General features: G+C 46.5%; 1 protein-coding gene across 12 annotated transcripts in view; it reads right to left on the bottom strand.

Annotated features, from left to right (window-relative positions):
• Nucleotides 1–1,318: 1,318 nt before the first annotated feature.
• LOC121447943 (kinesin-like protein KIF1B) overlaps nt 1,319–16,655 on the bottom strand; it is a 155,370-nt gene continuing 140,033 nt past the window's right edge. For 10 of the 12 annotated variants that reach the window (XM_041651284.1, XM_041651283.1, XM_041651292.1 and 7 more), the window contains 11 exons: nt 15,443–15,557; nt 14,583–14,716; nt 13,651–13,712; nt 12,345–12,490; nt 11,957–12,196; nt 10,154–10,225; nt 8,249–8,370; nt 6,313–6,462; nt 5,832–6,024; nt 5,602–5,720; nt 1,319–5,066 (listed from right to left, as the gene is read on the bottom strand). In XM_041651284.1, coding sequence (XP_041507218.1) covers nt 5,024–5,066; nt 5,602–5,720; nt 5,832–6,024; nt 6,313–6,462; nt 8,249–8,370; nt 10,154–10,225; nt 11,957–12,196; nt 12,345–12,490; nt 13,651–13,712; nt 14,583–14,716; nt 15,443–15,557 — 1,396 coding nt within the window. In that variant the 3' untranslated portion in view covers nt 1,319–5,023. Of the gene's footprint in view, nt 5,067–5,597; nt 5,721–5,831; nt 6,025–6,312; nt 6,463–8,248; nt 8,371–10,153; nt 10,226–11,956; nt 12,197–12,344; nt 12,491–13,650; nt 13,713–14,582; nt 14,717–15,442; nt 15,558–16,655 lie in introns of those variants that run through there. The other 2 variants (XM_041651290.1, XM_041651289.1) reach the window with 1 other exon arrangement.

Raw genomic sequence — 16,655 nt, 5'->3', positions numbered from 1 at the left:
ATACCTAGTCTATATCTTGCTGGAGACTGAATTCAGGGCTTTGTGCATGCTAAGTAAGCAGTCTATCAACTGAGTTGCATTCCCAGCCACGACCCAGAATGCCCAAGTACTGAGACTGCAGGTGCGCACTGCCACACCTGACCACATCATTGCTTCTGCTTAGGTCCAGCCTTCCATGCCATGGGCCTTACCTGGGTTCTGCTTACAAGGGGAAGCTCACTGCAAATGTCAAATTACTGCCCTCTCCACCCTTCCCAGACTCCCATACAACTGATTATCTTGAGTAGTTCTACAAAAAGGGGCTTTCAGAGAATGCCCACTTCTTTTAGACAAACAACTGATCACACATTTGGCAGGAAACTCTTTCAAACAATAGCGCCATATGTATTTCTCAGTTAGAAAGGAGCCTGTAGAGCACCATGGCCTTTTTTTTTTTTTTTAAAGAGATTTATTACCAGGTTCAGTGGCAAACACCTTTAATACCAGCACTCAGGAGGCAGAAGTAGGCAGATCTCTGAGTTTGAGGCCAGCCTGGTCCACAGAGTGAGTTCCAGGTGAACCAAGATCACACTGTGAGACCCTGTCTCAAAAAACCAAATAAATAAATAATAAAACAAGCCAGGTGTGGTGGTGCACACCTTTAATCCCAGCACTGGGGGGTGGAGAGAAGAGGTAGGCAGATCTGAGTTCAGGGCCAGCCTGGTCTACAAAATGAGTTCCAAGACATACAGGGTTACACAGAGAAACCATGTCCTGAGAAACCAAAAAATAAAAAATACAAAGAATTATCACTGTAAGGAGCAAAATTAGTATGCAATGGCTTTCCAAAGGGCACAGGAATAAACACAAGAGTCATTTGATGCACTGGTTGTACCTTTATTATTCTTACCTCGTTCACTATCAGGTCTGTGATGCAAGGTTACCATACACAGTTAAATAATGTCTGCACTACACATCTAAGGCTATACAGCAGAAGAGTCAGGATTAGTACAAATACAAGAACTGTATTTACATTTTGTATACTCAAGCTCCAAACATCAGATATTTACAAAATAAAACATGAAAATGAAATCCAAAATTAATAATGTACATTGTTGCTTGTGCGTGCTCAACTCCTTCACTGGGGAGAGATCAGTTTGCAAAGTCTTGGTTCAAAAAGGCCACTTATGCTTCACGGGTTCTGTCACAGCATGGGGAGGTGATGAGAGACGTGGCTCCCAACAGACAAGCACTCTGGAGCCACAACGTCTAAGACAATGGTAACCATGAGAAGGCTGGAGAATTCCTTGGGAGAACTGATGCCAGAATACACAGCATGAAAAAAAAACAACCAAAGATGTGACAAGTGACGTGTAACATCCAGGACCTGGCATGAGACCAACCTCTGCCTGGACCTTCTGTCTGAGCAGCTATCTACTGGGAAGTTTTTGTCTCTCTTTGCAGTACTGGGGGACTGAATCAAAGGCGTCACACAGAACTGCTAAGTGCTCTATCACTAAGCTACGCCCCTGGCCTCTGGCTGTAACCTCCAGTGTTTTTAACACCAGTTCTGTATCAACTTAACTTCTTTAAGTCATAAGGGGCTCTCTTAAGATTTTACAGAGCTCCAATACTCACTTCATAAATGGCCTTTTGAACAGTAACAGCAATAATCTCCCCGCCGATGGTCTTACCCAGTCTTGGTGGCTCACTGTCACGGTGGATGGCCGTAGTGCATAGCGCCAGAGTTCTATTCCAATGCGCTCAGCAGACCTTCTAAGAGCAGCAACAGAACTATGCTTTCCTTCTCACAGAGCGAGTTAAAGATTACACTTACAAAAGAAACCCAAGTGAAAAGTGAAGGACCCACGCCCACGAACTCCCAGCCCCAGTGCTGTTCAGGAGAGCCAGAGCATGACACCCAGGAGGGAGTGCCGGAGTTCCACCAGGCACCACCCAGGGCAGAATCATCCCATCAGTCCAGTGTGCAATTCATTACAGCTGTATAAATATACAAATACCTTACAAAAGTAAATCTCCCTGTAAATTAGACAAGCAGCAGCGGGTAACAAAGTCTATGCTTTGAAATACATGAAAGAAGCCGTCTGTTTTAGACCCCAAAGCCCTCTCAATCATCCTTCATCTAAACAAGATAAGAAAACAACAACTTGAAAATGAATAGATACATAGATTCCACGCAGCTGAAGGGAAATAATGGCGTCCCGGTTGATGAGCCTTCAGCACTTGCAGCATCAGCTCTCTCATTTATGGATGGAGTTTGGAAGCAGCCTGGCCTGTGCTCTGCCTAACCTTGTGCAGGGACTGCCTGGACCCGCACAGTCTGGGCCTGAGAGCTGGCTGACTCCCAGGGTGGTTCCCAGAAGCAGGCAAGGCCTGAGCACTGGTCAGGGGCAGCTAGGAGGCTGCATTTGCTCGGGAGAAGGAAGGAGGGAAAAGTCAGGAAGAGAGAGGGTAACTAGCACTCACTTTTTGTAATTTGTATGTTTTCATTCTAGATTTTTTGTTTAAAGGAATGCTTTGAAAATTCAAAAAAAAACCTTAAAAGGCAATCTCCTTAAAGACTAGTTGTCTTAACTTTCCTACTATTATGGCGGCCACAAAAATGCCACAAACAGGTCCTGCCATAAAACCCTTCCTCTTTCAGAGCAGAGGTGACCGTGCCTGGAAAAGGAACTCAATCCCAAACTGCTCAGATTCCAATCTGAGCACACACCCTACAGAAAGAGGGGCGCCAACAGCAGCAGATAGAAATATGCCTGCCCAAGTTCCACCTCACTTTCCCTGGCTTCCCACTGAGGCCGCCTTATCTGGGCATTTATGAAGGGTCCGTTTGGCTCATTCTAACATTGATATTTACAAAGCAAAGACTTTCTCACCCAGTTTTGTCTGAGTTTCAAGAGAACACAAGCATCGCATCGCACAGTTCCACTCCCTCAGGCTGCACACCTCTCTCAGAGACACGGGTCCCCCCATCCACCCTCACAGCAGCAGCAGCGTCAGTGACTCAGTTTAGAAGTGGCTTTCTGTCTTCATTTCCTTGAAGGAAAATTTAGTTCTGGTCCAGGACGCTGTCTCCAAGCACGGACAGAGCCTGCTGGATTTGAGTATACACCAGAGGGGCATGTTGAGTCCATTAGACAACAGGCTTCTGACTACATTAAACCTCAGACAAGCGCTTAGAAGACAAGTAACATACAGTTAGTGACCTACACTTTAAGGAGAGGAAGGAAGGGTTACAAACCCACCAGAGTATTTGCTGATCATTCTTTCAGATAAAACAGTCTTGATTTCTGCCCTTTCTTTCCGTGGTGCACTTTTCCTTTCCTTTGCAAGGCAATGGTAATAACCATAAGGGGCTGGGAGTCTTGCTCTTCAGGGAGAAGCCCCGCTGAGATGTCAGGAGCGGGTCTGCATACCCACGAGCCTCCCTAACGGCTGCTCTGCAGTGCTGAGTGAGCTCCTGACCAGAAGGAAATCCATTCCACCACTACCCTCACGTGGGGAACCCTCCCAGAGTGGAGGTGAGCAGATGCTTTCCTGGGTGCCTGAGCGGTGGTGAAACAGGCTGGCAGGACCAGTCACTGGCCAAGCAACTGAAGGAAACAAGCCAGGGCTTTCTGTGCCCTACTAAGTCCCATAACACTCACTGGCAGGTAAAGGAAGAGCATTAGTTTCTGATGGTCTCTTGAACCCTGACCTGGTTTGTTAGAAGCCATGGGAACTAGTGGCAGGGAGTTCCTCTTCTTTCTAAGAAGGCATTTCCAAACCACCGAGGAACAGTGGCCAGTGGAGGGGAGGGGTGGAGGTGGTGGTGGTGGGGCCCCGCAGGTCAGGATCCAGTGCAAACCACAGGACAGCTGGGGACACTCCTTCTTGTGCCTAAGTGTTGTCTTCTGATTTGTTTGGAATGGTGGTGGGGACTGGTCAATTCTGGCACTCAGAACACAACACAAAACTCGCCATGTTCATTAAGGAGACTAGCATTATTGGGAATGGCTGGAGTCAGAAGACGATTTCAAAGTTTACGCTGAAGCTGCAGTCCTTTGACCAAAGGGAGCTACAACAATCACAAGCTGCACTCAGCAATCTCATAGCAAAGTTGATCCAGTTTCTCCCACACGTCAAACACTCCCCAGCGCCCCCTGCTGGGAGATGTGTGCATGTCATCACATGATTCCAAACAGTGTCACCAGCATCAGGAATGCTGAGGACAGAGTTGGAAACCTAGACAAAAGCCTCCTTCCCAGTGAGGAGGAGAAAGGCTGCAGGACTCCACTGAGAGCCAGCGACTACAGCCTTCCTTTAAAGATCACCCCCTCTACCCACTGCCCGCTGGGCTGCAACAGTCTGGCCTTAAAGGGCCAGCAGCAGCCGCTCTTCCAGGTCTATCACAAAGGCCCTTCTGTCTCTCCCACTCTAAAAGTCCATGCTTTAGCCCTGATTTGGACAGAGAATATAAATCCCATTTCTGAGTTTCCCACAGTGCTTTCCTGAATGGAAATGCAGGATTAGTCACCAAAAAAAGAGACAGAAGGAGGGAAAAGCAAGTTTTTTCTCACGGGCTGACATGCCAAATGTCTCCTCCCTTAGTCTCTAAGCCACCCAGGAAAAAGTAGTATTATCATAAACAGAAAGAGAGAGAGAGAGAGGGAGAGAGAAGTTACCCTGAAAACCAGAGTTACACAGAGACAGCAGACAGACAGTGATTATGAAGGGGATCTACCATTCAAACAGAAGCTGAAGTACACTGGAAAATAATCTGGAGATTTGCTGGATCCCCTCAGGGTTTGTGTGTGAGTGTTTTCTCCCTTTTGTTAGGCCACATGCTACAAGTCTTAGCACAAGAAAAAAGAAGAGTACAGAACCATGGAGATAGGGGCAGGAGAGCTGGAGAAGTGCTGGATGGAAGGGCAAAGGAGGAAAGCCACAGGTTACATACAAGAATAACCGTCAAGAATCACAAAGAGAATGAGAGGTAACACTTTCTTTATCTGTCGAAGTGAGCAAGGCTCAGCAGAACTGCTTAGTATTTTGGCTGGCTTGGGCATCTGCGAGAGAGTTTTGACCTGTGAGAAAGATGGGAGGCAGGGTTAGAAAAAGGCAGGGTTAGGTCTCCTCAAAGGTGACCCAGGGTGCTATGCTCCTAAACATGGCTCTGGGAACTCTGTGAGATAAGCCCCTCAGAAGCAGAGAGCTGAACTGTGGGAATCCATTAAAGCACTCACAGTCGTCCCTTCACTAAGTGCCCCGCCAGCAGGGCCTCTTGACAACTGAAACCAAGAGGAGGCTCAGTGGTGAGCACAGCATCCTTATGGGAGGACACAGAGGCCTTACAGAAAGGGTCTCATCCACACCTTGTGCCTTCATCACATTCTTGGCTTCCCTCCACTTTCAACCCAGTTAGGATGTCTTTCCCATTCATGTTGCTATCTCGGGGGCTAAAAGCCAAGGAGAGAAAGGAAATGGCTTCCTAGAGCTAGGCATGGTACTGCACACCTGTAATCCTAGCACTTGGGAGGAGGTGGAGAACTCAGAATCCAGCCTGGACTACACAGGAGGACTGTCTCAACAAGACAAAATCAGACAAGAGAACACCTTTACCTTATTGTGCCAGCCAGAAGTGGGTTAAAGGCATATAACCAGTCATTCATGTCTTTGTCATTGAGCGCTTGCAAAAGGACCCCACGGTGCTTTGTGCATACAGCAAAGGTATTAGGTGTCTGGAAAGAAACATTAAGTGAATGAGAAAGTCACTATAAGCACCCCGGATATAAAGTAGGGCCCATGCCACCGACCAGAGCGCCAGACTGTAAAGGGAAGGACAGACTGACCTTCACCATGGCCTGCTGGTCCTCACTGTACTCCACCTGTGCTGTAGACAGGTTAATGATGCCACGCTCCACGGGATCTTTGTCACTGTTATAGATGAAGACATAAGGGCGACGGACCACAACAAAATGTTTAACCCAGTTGCTGGAAAGAGGCTCCTTGAAGTGCAGGTATCCCTTCTTAGATACCACTGACCTAAAGGATAGAGCAAAAGAAGTCGGTTTCTCCAAAATAAGTGATAATAAGCTGAGAACCATCGACATATGCCTCCACTAGGGAAGCCCCCAGATGCAGCGAGACAGGCAAACGGTCCCTTTGGCCCAGATCCCATTGGTCAAAGCAACACAGAAAAGAGCAAATGCTACAACAGCGTCAAATGCCAGGCTCGGATACCTGATACACACAACAGAGACAGTCAGTGTACTCCTGGCCGGAACACACTTGCCCAGACAACCCACTCCTGCTGCCTGTCACAGCACTCACCCTGCTCTGACTTCTTCAATGTCTGGAACAAGATTGAGAAATTCATTTTTTCCTGCTCGGGCCAAATAGGGCGTCTCCACAGTTGGGACGATCTGAAACTGTTCAAATTCTTGGCAGGGACTAGAGGCACGAGAGTTGGCTTCTGGGGTCCTTACAGAGAAGGGAAGGAATAAGAAGCGTCTCGGAAAGGTCAAAGCACCTGTGGACATCACCCTACCAGGACACAGTGCTTCTGCCTGACACCAGGGCAAACATCAGCTGCAGCGTTCAGCTAAGACAAGCTGGTGTCAGAAAGATAATTCTTGATTACACTTTCTCACGAAAGGGCACTGGCGGCCACTGACTCAGGACCTCCCCCTAGTCTATAAACTCTATTCCCTTGCGAGTTTCCTATCAGTCTCATGGCCAGACCCGAGGCAGAGGTTCCCAAGGTGTGCCCCTGACTGACAGCAGCAGCATTCTCTGGAACTGGTAGGCTTCGCGATCAGAAACTCAGGGAGACAGATGCTTGGCCACTGTGTGTCTTTAGTAAGTCCAAGTAGAGAAGCAAACAATGAGAAGCATCCAGGTCCCCAAGCCACAGGAGCAGAGGGCCATCTGGACATTCTTTATCCCTGTTCTGATTGTGTTAGGGACCTGAGGATACTGTATCTTTCTGATTCTAAAAGTCAATTTTACAAGCCTTATTATTCGTGTGTGTGTGTGTGTGTGTGTGTGTGTGTGTGTGTGTGGGTGTATGCATGAGCTAATGATGCAGAGGTCAGAGGTCAACACTGGACATCTCCCTCTATCATTAGCCACTTAATTTTAAAAGTTTTAATCTTTTATAAAGAGTCTATTTTTTCTTTGAGAGTTTTATACTTGGACACAATGTATTTTGCTAATCTCTACCTCTCTACTTCCCCCTACTCCCTGACTCACCAACACATGCCCCTTCCAGCTTCGTGTTCATAATCTACTGAGATCAGTTAGTGCTGCCTATATTCACATAGGTGTGGGGTCATCTACTAGAGCAAGGATAACCTAGTAGTGGCCATGTCCCAAAGAAAAATGACTCTCTCCCAGAAGCCATCAGTTGCCAATAGCTCCTCGGCTAGGAAAGGGCCTTGTGAGCCGTGCCCTGACCCGTGGTAGGGCTGTGACTGTCTTCACCTTGCACAGATCTTAGACAGGCAGCCACAGCTGCTGTGAGTTCATAAGCTGCAATGGCTGTGTGATACTCAGGAGACAGCATTTCACAGTACTCCTTCCTGCCCCAGCACTGAAATTCCTGCTGCTCCCTCTTCTGGGATGTTCGTGAGCTTTGGAGATGGTATTTTTGAAACAGGGTCTCTCATTGAATCTGAACCTCACCAACTTTAGCTGGACTAATTGGCCAGCAAGCCCCAGGGTTCACCTGTCTCTGCCGCCTCGGCACTGGGGTTACAGGCACAAGGCACTGAAAATGCTTTTTACCTGGGTGCTGGGGGTCTGAACTCGGGCGCTCATGTTTGGACAGCAGGAATTTTATCATCTGAGCCGCCTCCCCAGTCCTCCACATTTCATCATTTCCTCTTGAACTGGGAAGAAGCTTACATTTGGTTGGTGTGTTTAATTAGCTTTTCCTTTCTTAGTGACAAATATAACAATTTTATAGTTAGAACACTCTAAATTGATTGACTGACTCATTGATTGTTTGGTTTTTCAAGACAGGGTTTCTCTGTGTAGCCCTGGTCACCTGGTAACTCGATCTGTAGGCCAGGCTGGCCTTGAACTCAGAGATTGGCCTGCCTCTGCCTCCTGAGTACAGGGATTAAAGGCACGTACCACTGCCGGGCCCTTTATTAAGGCATAACACGAAAAGAGCTCACACACGTCTGGGTGGTCTGTAGCATCTTACTGAGAACCACAGAAAAGCTGGCATTTTCTCTGCCCGTCTGTGAAATCGGGGACTTACTTCTGGTCCATTGAGCTGCTCCTTGAGTCCGCCAGAGAGGGGCATGTGGAGGAGGGTGTGAGGGTGGAGCTGCTGAAACTGGCCACAGACGGGTCCCGTCCAATTGGAGAGACGTCAGACAGCTAGAAACATGAACATCACCTCTGAGACTGAGCAGCAAAATAATGGAGCGCACCGACTTTAGCTGGACTAACTGGCCAGCAAGCCCCAGGACCTACCTGTCTCTGCCTCCCCAGCACTGGGATTCTCGGCATGTTCCACTGGAAATGCCTCTCACTGGGGTGCTAGGGATCTGAACTCACATGCTCAAGCTTCTATGGCAAGAGCGTTAGCTCTGACTCTGCTGTCGAGAGCAGCAGAGATTCTCCAAGACAACCAGTGCCTCATTTTATTAAGCTGATCCAAAGGTCATAAAAGAAGACAAACCTCAGCTGTGTGTAGAGGCACATACTCGGGGAGCAGAGGCAGGTGGATCTCTCTGAGTTCAAGGTCAGCCTACTGTACAGAGTGATTTCCAGGACTGCCAGAGAAACCCTGTCTCAAAAATCCCAAAACAAAACCAAACAACTAAACAAAAAAGAAGCCACACCTCTATTTTCTGCATCAACAATTCTCCTTCTAAAGAGCCTCATGCACATACACATCAAGCACCTACAGCAAGCATGCCTTACTCTAAGCACATGGCACAAGTCCTGCTCTCACGGAGCATACATTATTTGATGAAGAAAATAGACACAAGCTTTCTCTGTGTAGTTCTGATTATCCTAGAACTCTGCAGACCAGGCTGGCCTCAAGTTCCAGAGTAGCCAGAGTTACATAGTGAAACTATGTCTCAAAAAAATTCACAATAAATAAGTACATAAACTAAAAATTAAAAGTGCCAGATAGTGGGGCTAGAGAGATGCCTGAGTAGTTAAGAGCACTGGTTGCTCTTACAGAGGACTTGGGTTCAATTTCTAGGACCCACATAGTGGCTCACATCTATCTGTGACTCCAGTTCTAGGGGATACAACACCTTTTTCTGACCGTAACAGACACGAGGCACAAATGCAGTGCTTAGACCTACATGCATACAAAATGCCCATACATATAAAATTAAAAGAATAAAAATGAAAAACAAGAGTTTCAGAGAGCTGCTAGCTTGCTGTGGGTGCTGAAGAAGGCCCATTCCCAAGAAGGCAATGCTGGAACAAAAAGACATGACAGATCCAAACATGGGAGTGTCTAGAAGAAGGTATATGAAGTATACAAAGACCCAGGCAGGCAGTAGTTGGGAAGGCTAAAGGAAAAGCCAGAGAGTCAAGCTGATTAAGACCGTGAAGGACACACAAGTACGCTCATGAATCATCATCACCCTTTGCTGAAGGCATTGAGCATGATACAGCCAGGAGCCTTACAATCCTTTTTTTTTTTTTAATTTATTTTTATTTTATGTGCATTGGTGTTTTGCCTGCATGTACGTCTGTGTGAGGGTGTCAGATCTCGGGGTTACAGATAGTTGTGAGCCACCATATGGGTGTTGGGAATTGAACCCAGGTCCTCTGGAAGAGCAGCCAGTGCTCTTAAGCGCTGAGCCATCTCTCCAGCCCCGCCTTACAACTTTTGTGTCATACAAAAGCATACCACTTCCTACAGCAGATGCTCTTCCTAAGGAAGCAGGAAAGAAACAAAATACTTCCTGTTTGACAGTGGTCCTAAGCATTGTAGAGGGAGACTGCCATCTTCAAAAGGCAGTGTTTTGACTACAAATCAGAAGATATACCAGAGAATAATGCTATGTCCCTCCAAACAAAATCTATGGCCACCGCAGGGCCTGAAAGCGCAGAAGCTGTGATAGGAAATCTGGAGCTGGCAAGGAAACAGTCGTCGCCACAGTGGTGAAAACAGGCGCCTTTGTGTGCTCACCTTACAGTCGCTGATGCTGCCATGAACCTGGTTGAGTTCCCGGTTGAAAGTGTGGGTGAGAAGCTGCAGGCACTAAAAGAGAGAGAAAGACAGATGAACTGGTTAAGGCTGAACATCAAACTCCAATGGCTAAAGGAACCACTGTGTACAAGGAAAGCTGGCATGTCCAACACCTACGCCAGAGCTCAGATGTTGCCTTAGAGTAACTAGGAAAATCCTGAGAAAAGCCAGCATATATCTAGGTAAAGCCATAAAGAACACATGGATTTAAAGAACCATTCTTTTTTCCAAGACAGGGTTTCTCTGTGTAACCACTAGCTGCCCTGGAACTCACTCGGTAGATCAGTTTGGCCTTGAACTCACAGAAATTCATCTGCCTCTGCCTCTGAGTGCTGGGATTAAATGGGTGTACCACCACCACATTCTTCATACAACCAAAACAAATGACTACAAACATCATAATTTCGAAGTGCTCAGGAGTTCAGCCCATGCAGAGGCAGGTGGATCTCTGTAAGTTCAAGGTCAGACTGGTCTACATATCAAGTTCTAGGCCAGCTAGGACTATGTAACAGAGAGACCCTACCTCAAAAAAAGGCACTGCTGTATTCAGAAGCACTATAGGCATGGCACTATACTCCTCTAATTTTAGCACTCAGCAGACAGAGCCAGGAGGGTTGCTGCAAGTTCAAGGCTAGCCTGATCTACGCAACAAGTTCCAGCTCAGTCAAGGCAATACAGGAAGATTCTGTTTCAGAAAACCCAAAAGAATGGACATCCCTTTAATTCTCATTCAATAAAAGACATGGACATGAGTTGGCAATCTAGCTTAGTGGTAGTGTTTGCCTAGCGTATATGAGGATCTAAGTTCAATGCCCCACACTGGAAAAACAAAACCCCCGTCAGTTTCCATTTCCTCTGTTACCATCTACCGAGCAGCTACACACCCATGGGTCATCCTTATCTACCTTTGCCCTCTCCCATCCATCCAGAACCCCTTCTTCCCGCTCCTAAAAAGGCATCATCGCTCTTCCTGGATCACGGTCACAAGCTCTCTTCCAGTCTCACAAAGCAATCCTTTTCATTTCACTAAAGAAAACTATTGTTGTTGTTGTTTAATTTAATGTATTTTGTTGTACTTAAGGTCAAACTCAGTGCCTTGCACATGCTAGGAAAATGCGCTACCACTGATTTATATACCATTATTTCTTTTTTTTTTTAAAGATTTATTTATTTATTTATTATGTATACAACATTTTGCTTCCATGTATACCCACACACCAGAAAAGGGCACCAGATCTCATTACAGATGGTTGTGAGCCATCATATGGTTGCTGGGAATTGAACTCACGACCTCTGGAAGAGCAGTCAGTGCTCTTAACCACTGAGCCATCTCTCCAGCCCCCATATACCATTATTTCTATAAATAATTATTAAATCTTGTTTAAAACGACATAGAAACAAATGCCATTTAAAATATTTACATCACTCCCAGGACCCACTGGACAGTCTTGGATGACCCACACAGAACCCACTCCCTTCCAGCCCCCCTCCCCCAACACCTCATGAATTCCCTAAGCTACTAGCTGCCTCCTACCACGCACTTCCAAGGTCAGTTCAGGAAGCCTCGTCTATGGGGCACACCCCGTGATAAGCTTGTTATCCAGGCTTAAGCTTAAGGGCAAGAATTGATCCCTATTATTTTTACATTCAGTGTCAGTGTCTTTAAAGAACACAGAGACTATCTCAGTCGTCCCCTGCAGCCCTGTGGTAGGGACTCTGAGCAAGAAAGAAGGGCTGTCCCACCTTTGTAGCCAGCTCTTTCTCTCGGTCCCCCAGGCTTTCGATGTCTGCCGAGTCATAACCACTGCTCTCGCTAGGTGTGGCGGCGCTTTCAAAGGTGGTGCTGGAGATCTGGGAAGACATACTGCTGGAGGTACTGAGGGTTCCACTGCTGAGGCTGGGGGACAATGAGTCACTCAGAGACTTGGGTATGCTGTCACCAAGTCTATCCCGAAGCAGCAAGAAGTGGCGTGTTTTCTCCACCTGAGAATATGAACATCATTATCTAAGATCATTGAGTGTGTAATGCGCAAATCACTATGCTTGCATCTCACAGACCAACAAGCCGAGAGCCGTGGAGAGAAGGCAGGAGTGGACTGAGTGTTTGCTATCCTGCCCGAGTCCTCGATACCTCGTGCAACAGCTCCAGCTTCTCCAGTTCCCACTGGTGCTCCAGGATGAGGCTGTCTCCACGAGGTCGCCAGCCTGCTAGGTTCTCTTCTCCCCGCACATATGCCACAGAGGTGTCCAAGACTTTTCTCCTCCGCCTCTGCATGCCTAATACAAGAGGAAACGTATCTTTTGTTTTTTATTCCTCCAGAGAAAAATCTGATTCCGATTTAGGTCAAAACAAATTCCTAACTCTTACACATTTTTACATAGCAAACTAAATTTGGCCTTAAAATCTGTGAGATTTTATTGACAGCATTGATGCCTGGAACGGTGGCACTGCCTTTCACTCTGGCACTGCAGAGACAGAAGCAGGGAATCTCTGTGAGTTCAAGGCCAGAACCATCTACACACCGAGTTCCATGACAGTCAAAACTATATAGTGAGACCCTGTGGCAAAAAAGAGAAAGAAAGCCAGGTGGTGGTGGTGCACTGCTTTAATCTCAGTTCTTGGGAGGTAGAGGCAGGTGGATCTCTGAGTTTGAGGCCAGCCTGTTCTAATACAAAGGGAGTTTTCCAGGACAGGCAGGACTACACAGAGAAACACTGCCTCAAAAAAATGAGAGAGAGAGAGAGAGAATATATATCCATGGCATTCTCCCAAAGCTATTCTCTAGAAACTTGTTTCCATGTGAGATGCTGGGCTCAGACCTAGGGCCCTGCACATACTAAACTACTATTATTATTACTGACCTATGTCTCAGCCCTGACTGTAAACCCGATGGTCTCTCAGTAAGGCTGATGTTGTTACAAGTTCAATAATGCAAGGCTGACAAACAATCTTCGTTAAGGCAGTATAGTAAGCAGCTGTGAGGTTTTCTGAGCAGCCATGCAAGGTGGCTCAGAACCCGTGCCCCTGGCACGTGAAGGTAGGAGGACTGATGGAAGTTGCTGGCCTGAATAAAACCTGGTCTCAGGAAAAGCTTTCTAAGTCAAAGTTATCTAATTCTCAACAGCTTTATATTTCACAGTCTAGCAGATCATAAATCTTGTGTTTATGTACCCTACCCCCTGGTTTTTTGTTTTGTTTTGTTTTTGCTTTTTCGAGACAGGGTTTCTCTGTGGTTTTGGAGCCTGTCCTGGAACTAGCTCTTGTAGACCAGGCTGGTCTCGAACTCACAGAGATCCACCTGCCTCTGCCTCCCGAGTGCTGGGATTAAAGGCGTGCGCCACCACCGCTCGGCTTTACCCCCTGGTTTGTAAAATACAGTTTCTAAGAGACGTGAGTAAGAAAGAATCTTGAAGCACATGGTATGGTGAGCACTTACCTGGACTACCAGTATCTGCCATTTTGCATAGGCTCAGTTCATAAATTCCAGTAACTCGGTTGCTATTTGAAAATAAAGTAGAACAACGGCTGAGTTTCTTGTAGCATAAAAGTGGGGAAAACCTAGATTTGTTTACTTAAGAAAGAGTGGGTCTTCTGAAGGGGCTACAATTCCACATACACACTTCTTTTTTCATTTTTATTTTGTGTGTGCGTGTGTGTTGAAGGACAGCTTGGGGAGTCAGTTCCCTGATGTCATCACGTGGGTTCTGAGGCTCAGACTCGTCTTTCTGCCCTGGCTAAGACACCGCTCACTTTCTTGGTAACTGTGGTTTACTTGTCTTCTCCTAAGAGGAGCTTATTTTCATTTTATTCTGGCCACTGTTATTTCAACAGGATGAAAAGAATAGGATAAACTAGAAAATTTACAACGTAACTGAGAAAACAGAAAACTTCTTGACATAAGAGAAGACAGGAAACCGTCTGACTGGAATGAAACGATCAACAATTCTGAACACTGTGAACAGAAAGGGCCTCTCAGCCTTTCACTGTATTATAGTAATTCTTATTTTCTTTGTTAAGCTGGGTGGTGACAGTCATGTGTCCACGCCATATCTTGTCAAATGTATCGGTATGCCTTAAATATGTACAATAACGCTTACAAAGACAAAACTATCATTATCAATTTGTTTAAAAATATGATTACTAGTGACAATTAGCCCTTGGAAACCTGTTCTGGAATTATCTGCCATACAGCATTCTCCGTGCCTCCACCAACACTGCATTGCATGCCAGCATGTGAGCACTGCATCGCAGCTATCAGTTACCCAGATGGTCTGTAGACGGCAGCAGCAGATGGGTACCCAAGGGCTGTTGTTTCTTTCTGTTCAACTGGGCAAAGACCTGGAAACTAAACTTGTTTAAAAAACTTACGAGTCTGGTGACTTTGAATAGCCACTACCAAAGAGACTTCGCAGAGAACGTGGCGGTGAGATCTTGGCATCTCGGGAATAGAAGACCATGCACACATCCTTGGTGATGACGGCTGGCTGGATGCAATGATCCAACTGCAAACAGACAAGATAAGGTGCCGAATGAACACAGGCAGAGCACCTGGGATGCGAGGCTAGGCCGTAAGCTGGTGTGGAGACAGGCAGGCTTCTGCTTCATCAATGATTTCAAAAGCCGCTCAATGGATAGTGATGGTGGATTCATAATGAACACATTCATTTTCCTTTGAGGGAAAATGCTATCATTACACGCTATTTAACAATGTAGAAACTGAGCTACAGAGAGCTTATCTAAGGACATGGGCAGTAGGTGGCAGCACAAGGATTAGAACTCAGATCAGGCATGGTGGTACACGCCTGTAATCCCAGTACCCGGGAAGGGGAAACAGGAGTACCAAGTCACCCTCGGCTACATAGTAAGTTTGAGGTAAGCCTTGGATACATGAGACTCTGTCTCAAAAAATAAAATTAACAACAGAAGAACTCAGCCTTGTTCCCAGACACAGAACTATTAGTTTCTATTCTGACCAGGAAAGCCTGGTATGAAACTGTCTTAACCGGTGACTGGGTTCCTGAAGCTTAAGTAATCAGAAAGTTGTTATCTTTGGACTAAATAGAGCCCTGGAACAGAATCTAAAACAATCAGAACAGTTGGCAAAGTACAATCAAATAAAAAAATCTAAGGATACGGAGAGAAAAGAATTAAAAATAAGTTGAATTTTTGCTGACTGTTCCATGTCACTGCCCACTTCTTAGGGCCTGCTCAAATTCTGGGTCCCTTACCTCTAGATAAGCGGATAAAGTCATGTAGATCTTTTCTCCATAAGGTGTCACTCGGTTCAGAAGGAGGGAGTTATGTAGGGAGCTGTCCCATACAGCCTCAAAACGGTAGAAGGTCCTGGGTCAGAAAGACAATGTGTCAACCAAAAGGGGCTGATGTTAGGACAGCCAAGGGACTGCTAGTGTCAGGGATCCTAAGGAGTCCTATGCCAACCACTGCTCTGTCAATCACACTCTAACAGTGGGGAATCTTGTCTCCTAGAGGGAGAGGCAGGTGCCCAGCCATCATTTAGGGACACTTAGTTGAGCTCCCATCCCTGATTTTTGATAACCTTTCCTCCTATAACCATGACAGCAGTGACACCACTGCCAGGGACGGTGGCACAAGGCTGCGGCCCCCACGCTCAGGCAGAGCCGGGACTGCTGAAGCCGCAGACTACCTTGGCCTAATACCAAGTCCCAGGCTGGCCAGGGCACAGCACAAAACTCGTTCTCAAACAAGAGCAGCCCCGTCAACAACATAAGCTGTGAGAGCACTCAAAAGAAGGAAGACTGTGACGAGATGAGAAGGAAGGAGGCAGCCACTGTGAGGCAGTCCGCACAGCAGAGAGCCAACCTCCCAGCACAGTCGGCTGACGAGTAGAAACTCTATCTGGGAGGGCTAGAGGGAGGAGTGGGCAGAATTTAACTATGGAGAACGTTATTTCACTGAGTGACCACAGACCAATCCATCAACAGGAGAGAATTTCACAACACTGGAGGTGGTTAATTATCATTTAGTCCTTCCAAACACGTCTGAAAATCAACCTTCTATTTAAGAAATCATCAGAGCCGGGTTCCAGGACAGGAACCGAAAGCTACAGAGAAACCCTGTCTCAAAAATCCAAAAAAAAAAAAAAAAAAAAAGAAAAAAGAAAAAGAAATCATCAGAAGCTGAACTTAGCATTCATCCACAAAACGAGTTTAAGTTCTTCAAGGATTAATGTTTCCTGTTGGCAAAAACGACAGACAAGGTGACACTGGTCGGCTACAGATGAATCGAAGCTCTGTACCATTTTCCTCCTTAGAACTGTGACACCTCGTGCAGGAGATGCCTGGTCACCCCACAGCCTCACAACACAGCGCTCAGGCAGAAAGGGCTCCTCTAGCTCACACAGGAGTAAGCTCACCCTGCTCCCTGCAGCCCCATTCTTCCCCGCCCTTCTGACCAGTTCTT

Source organism: Microtus oregoni, unplaced genomic scaffold, assembly GCF_018167655.1.
Source record: "Microtus oregoni isolate MIOR12 unplaced genomic scaffold, Mior012 000005F_ref0000423, whole genome shotgun sequence".
NCBI classification, from domain to species: Eukaryota; Metazoa; Chordata; class Mammalia; order Rodentia; family Cricetidae; genus Microtus; species Microtus oregoni.
The sequence above is the reverse complement of the archived record's forward strand: the minus strand, read 5'-3'. Positions and strand labels throughout refer to the sequence as shown.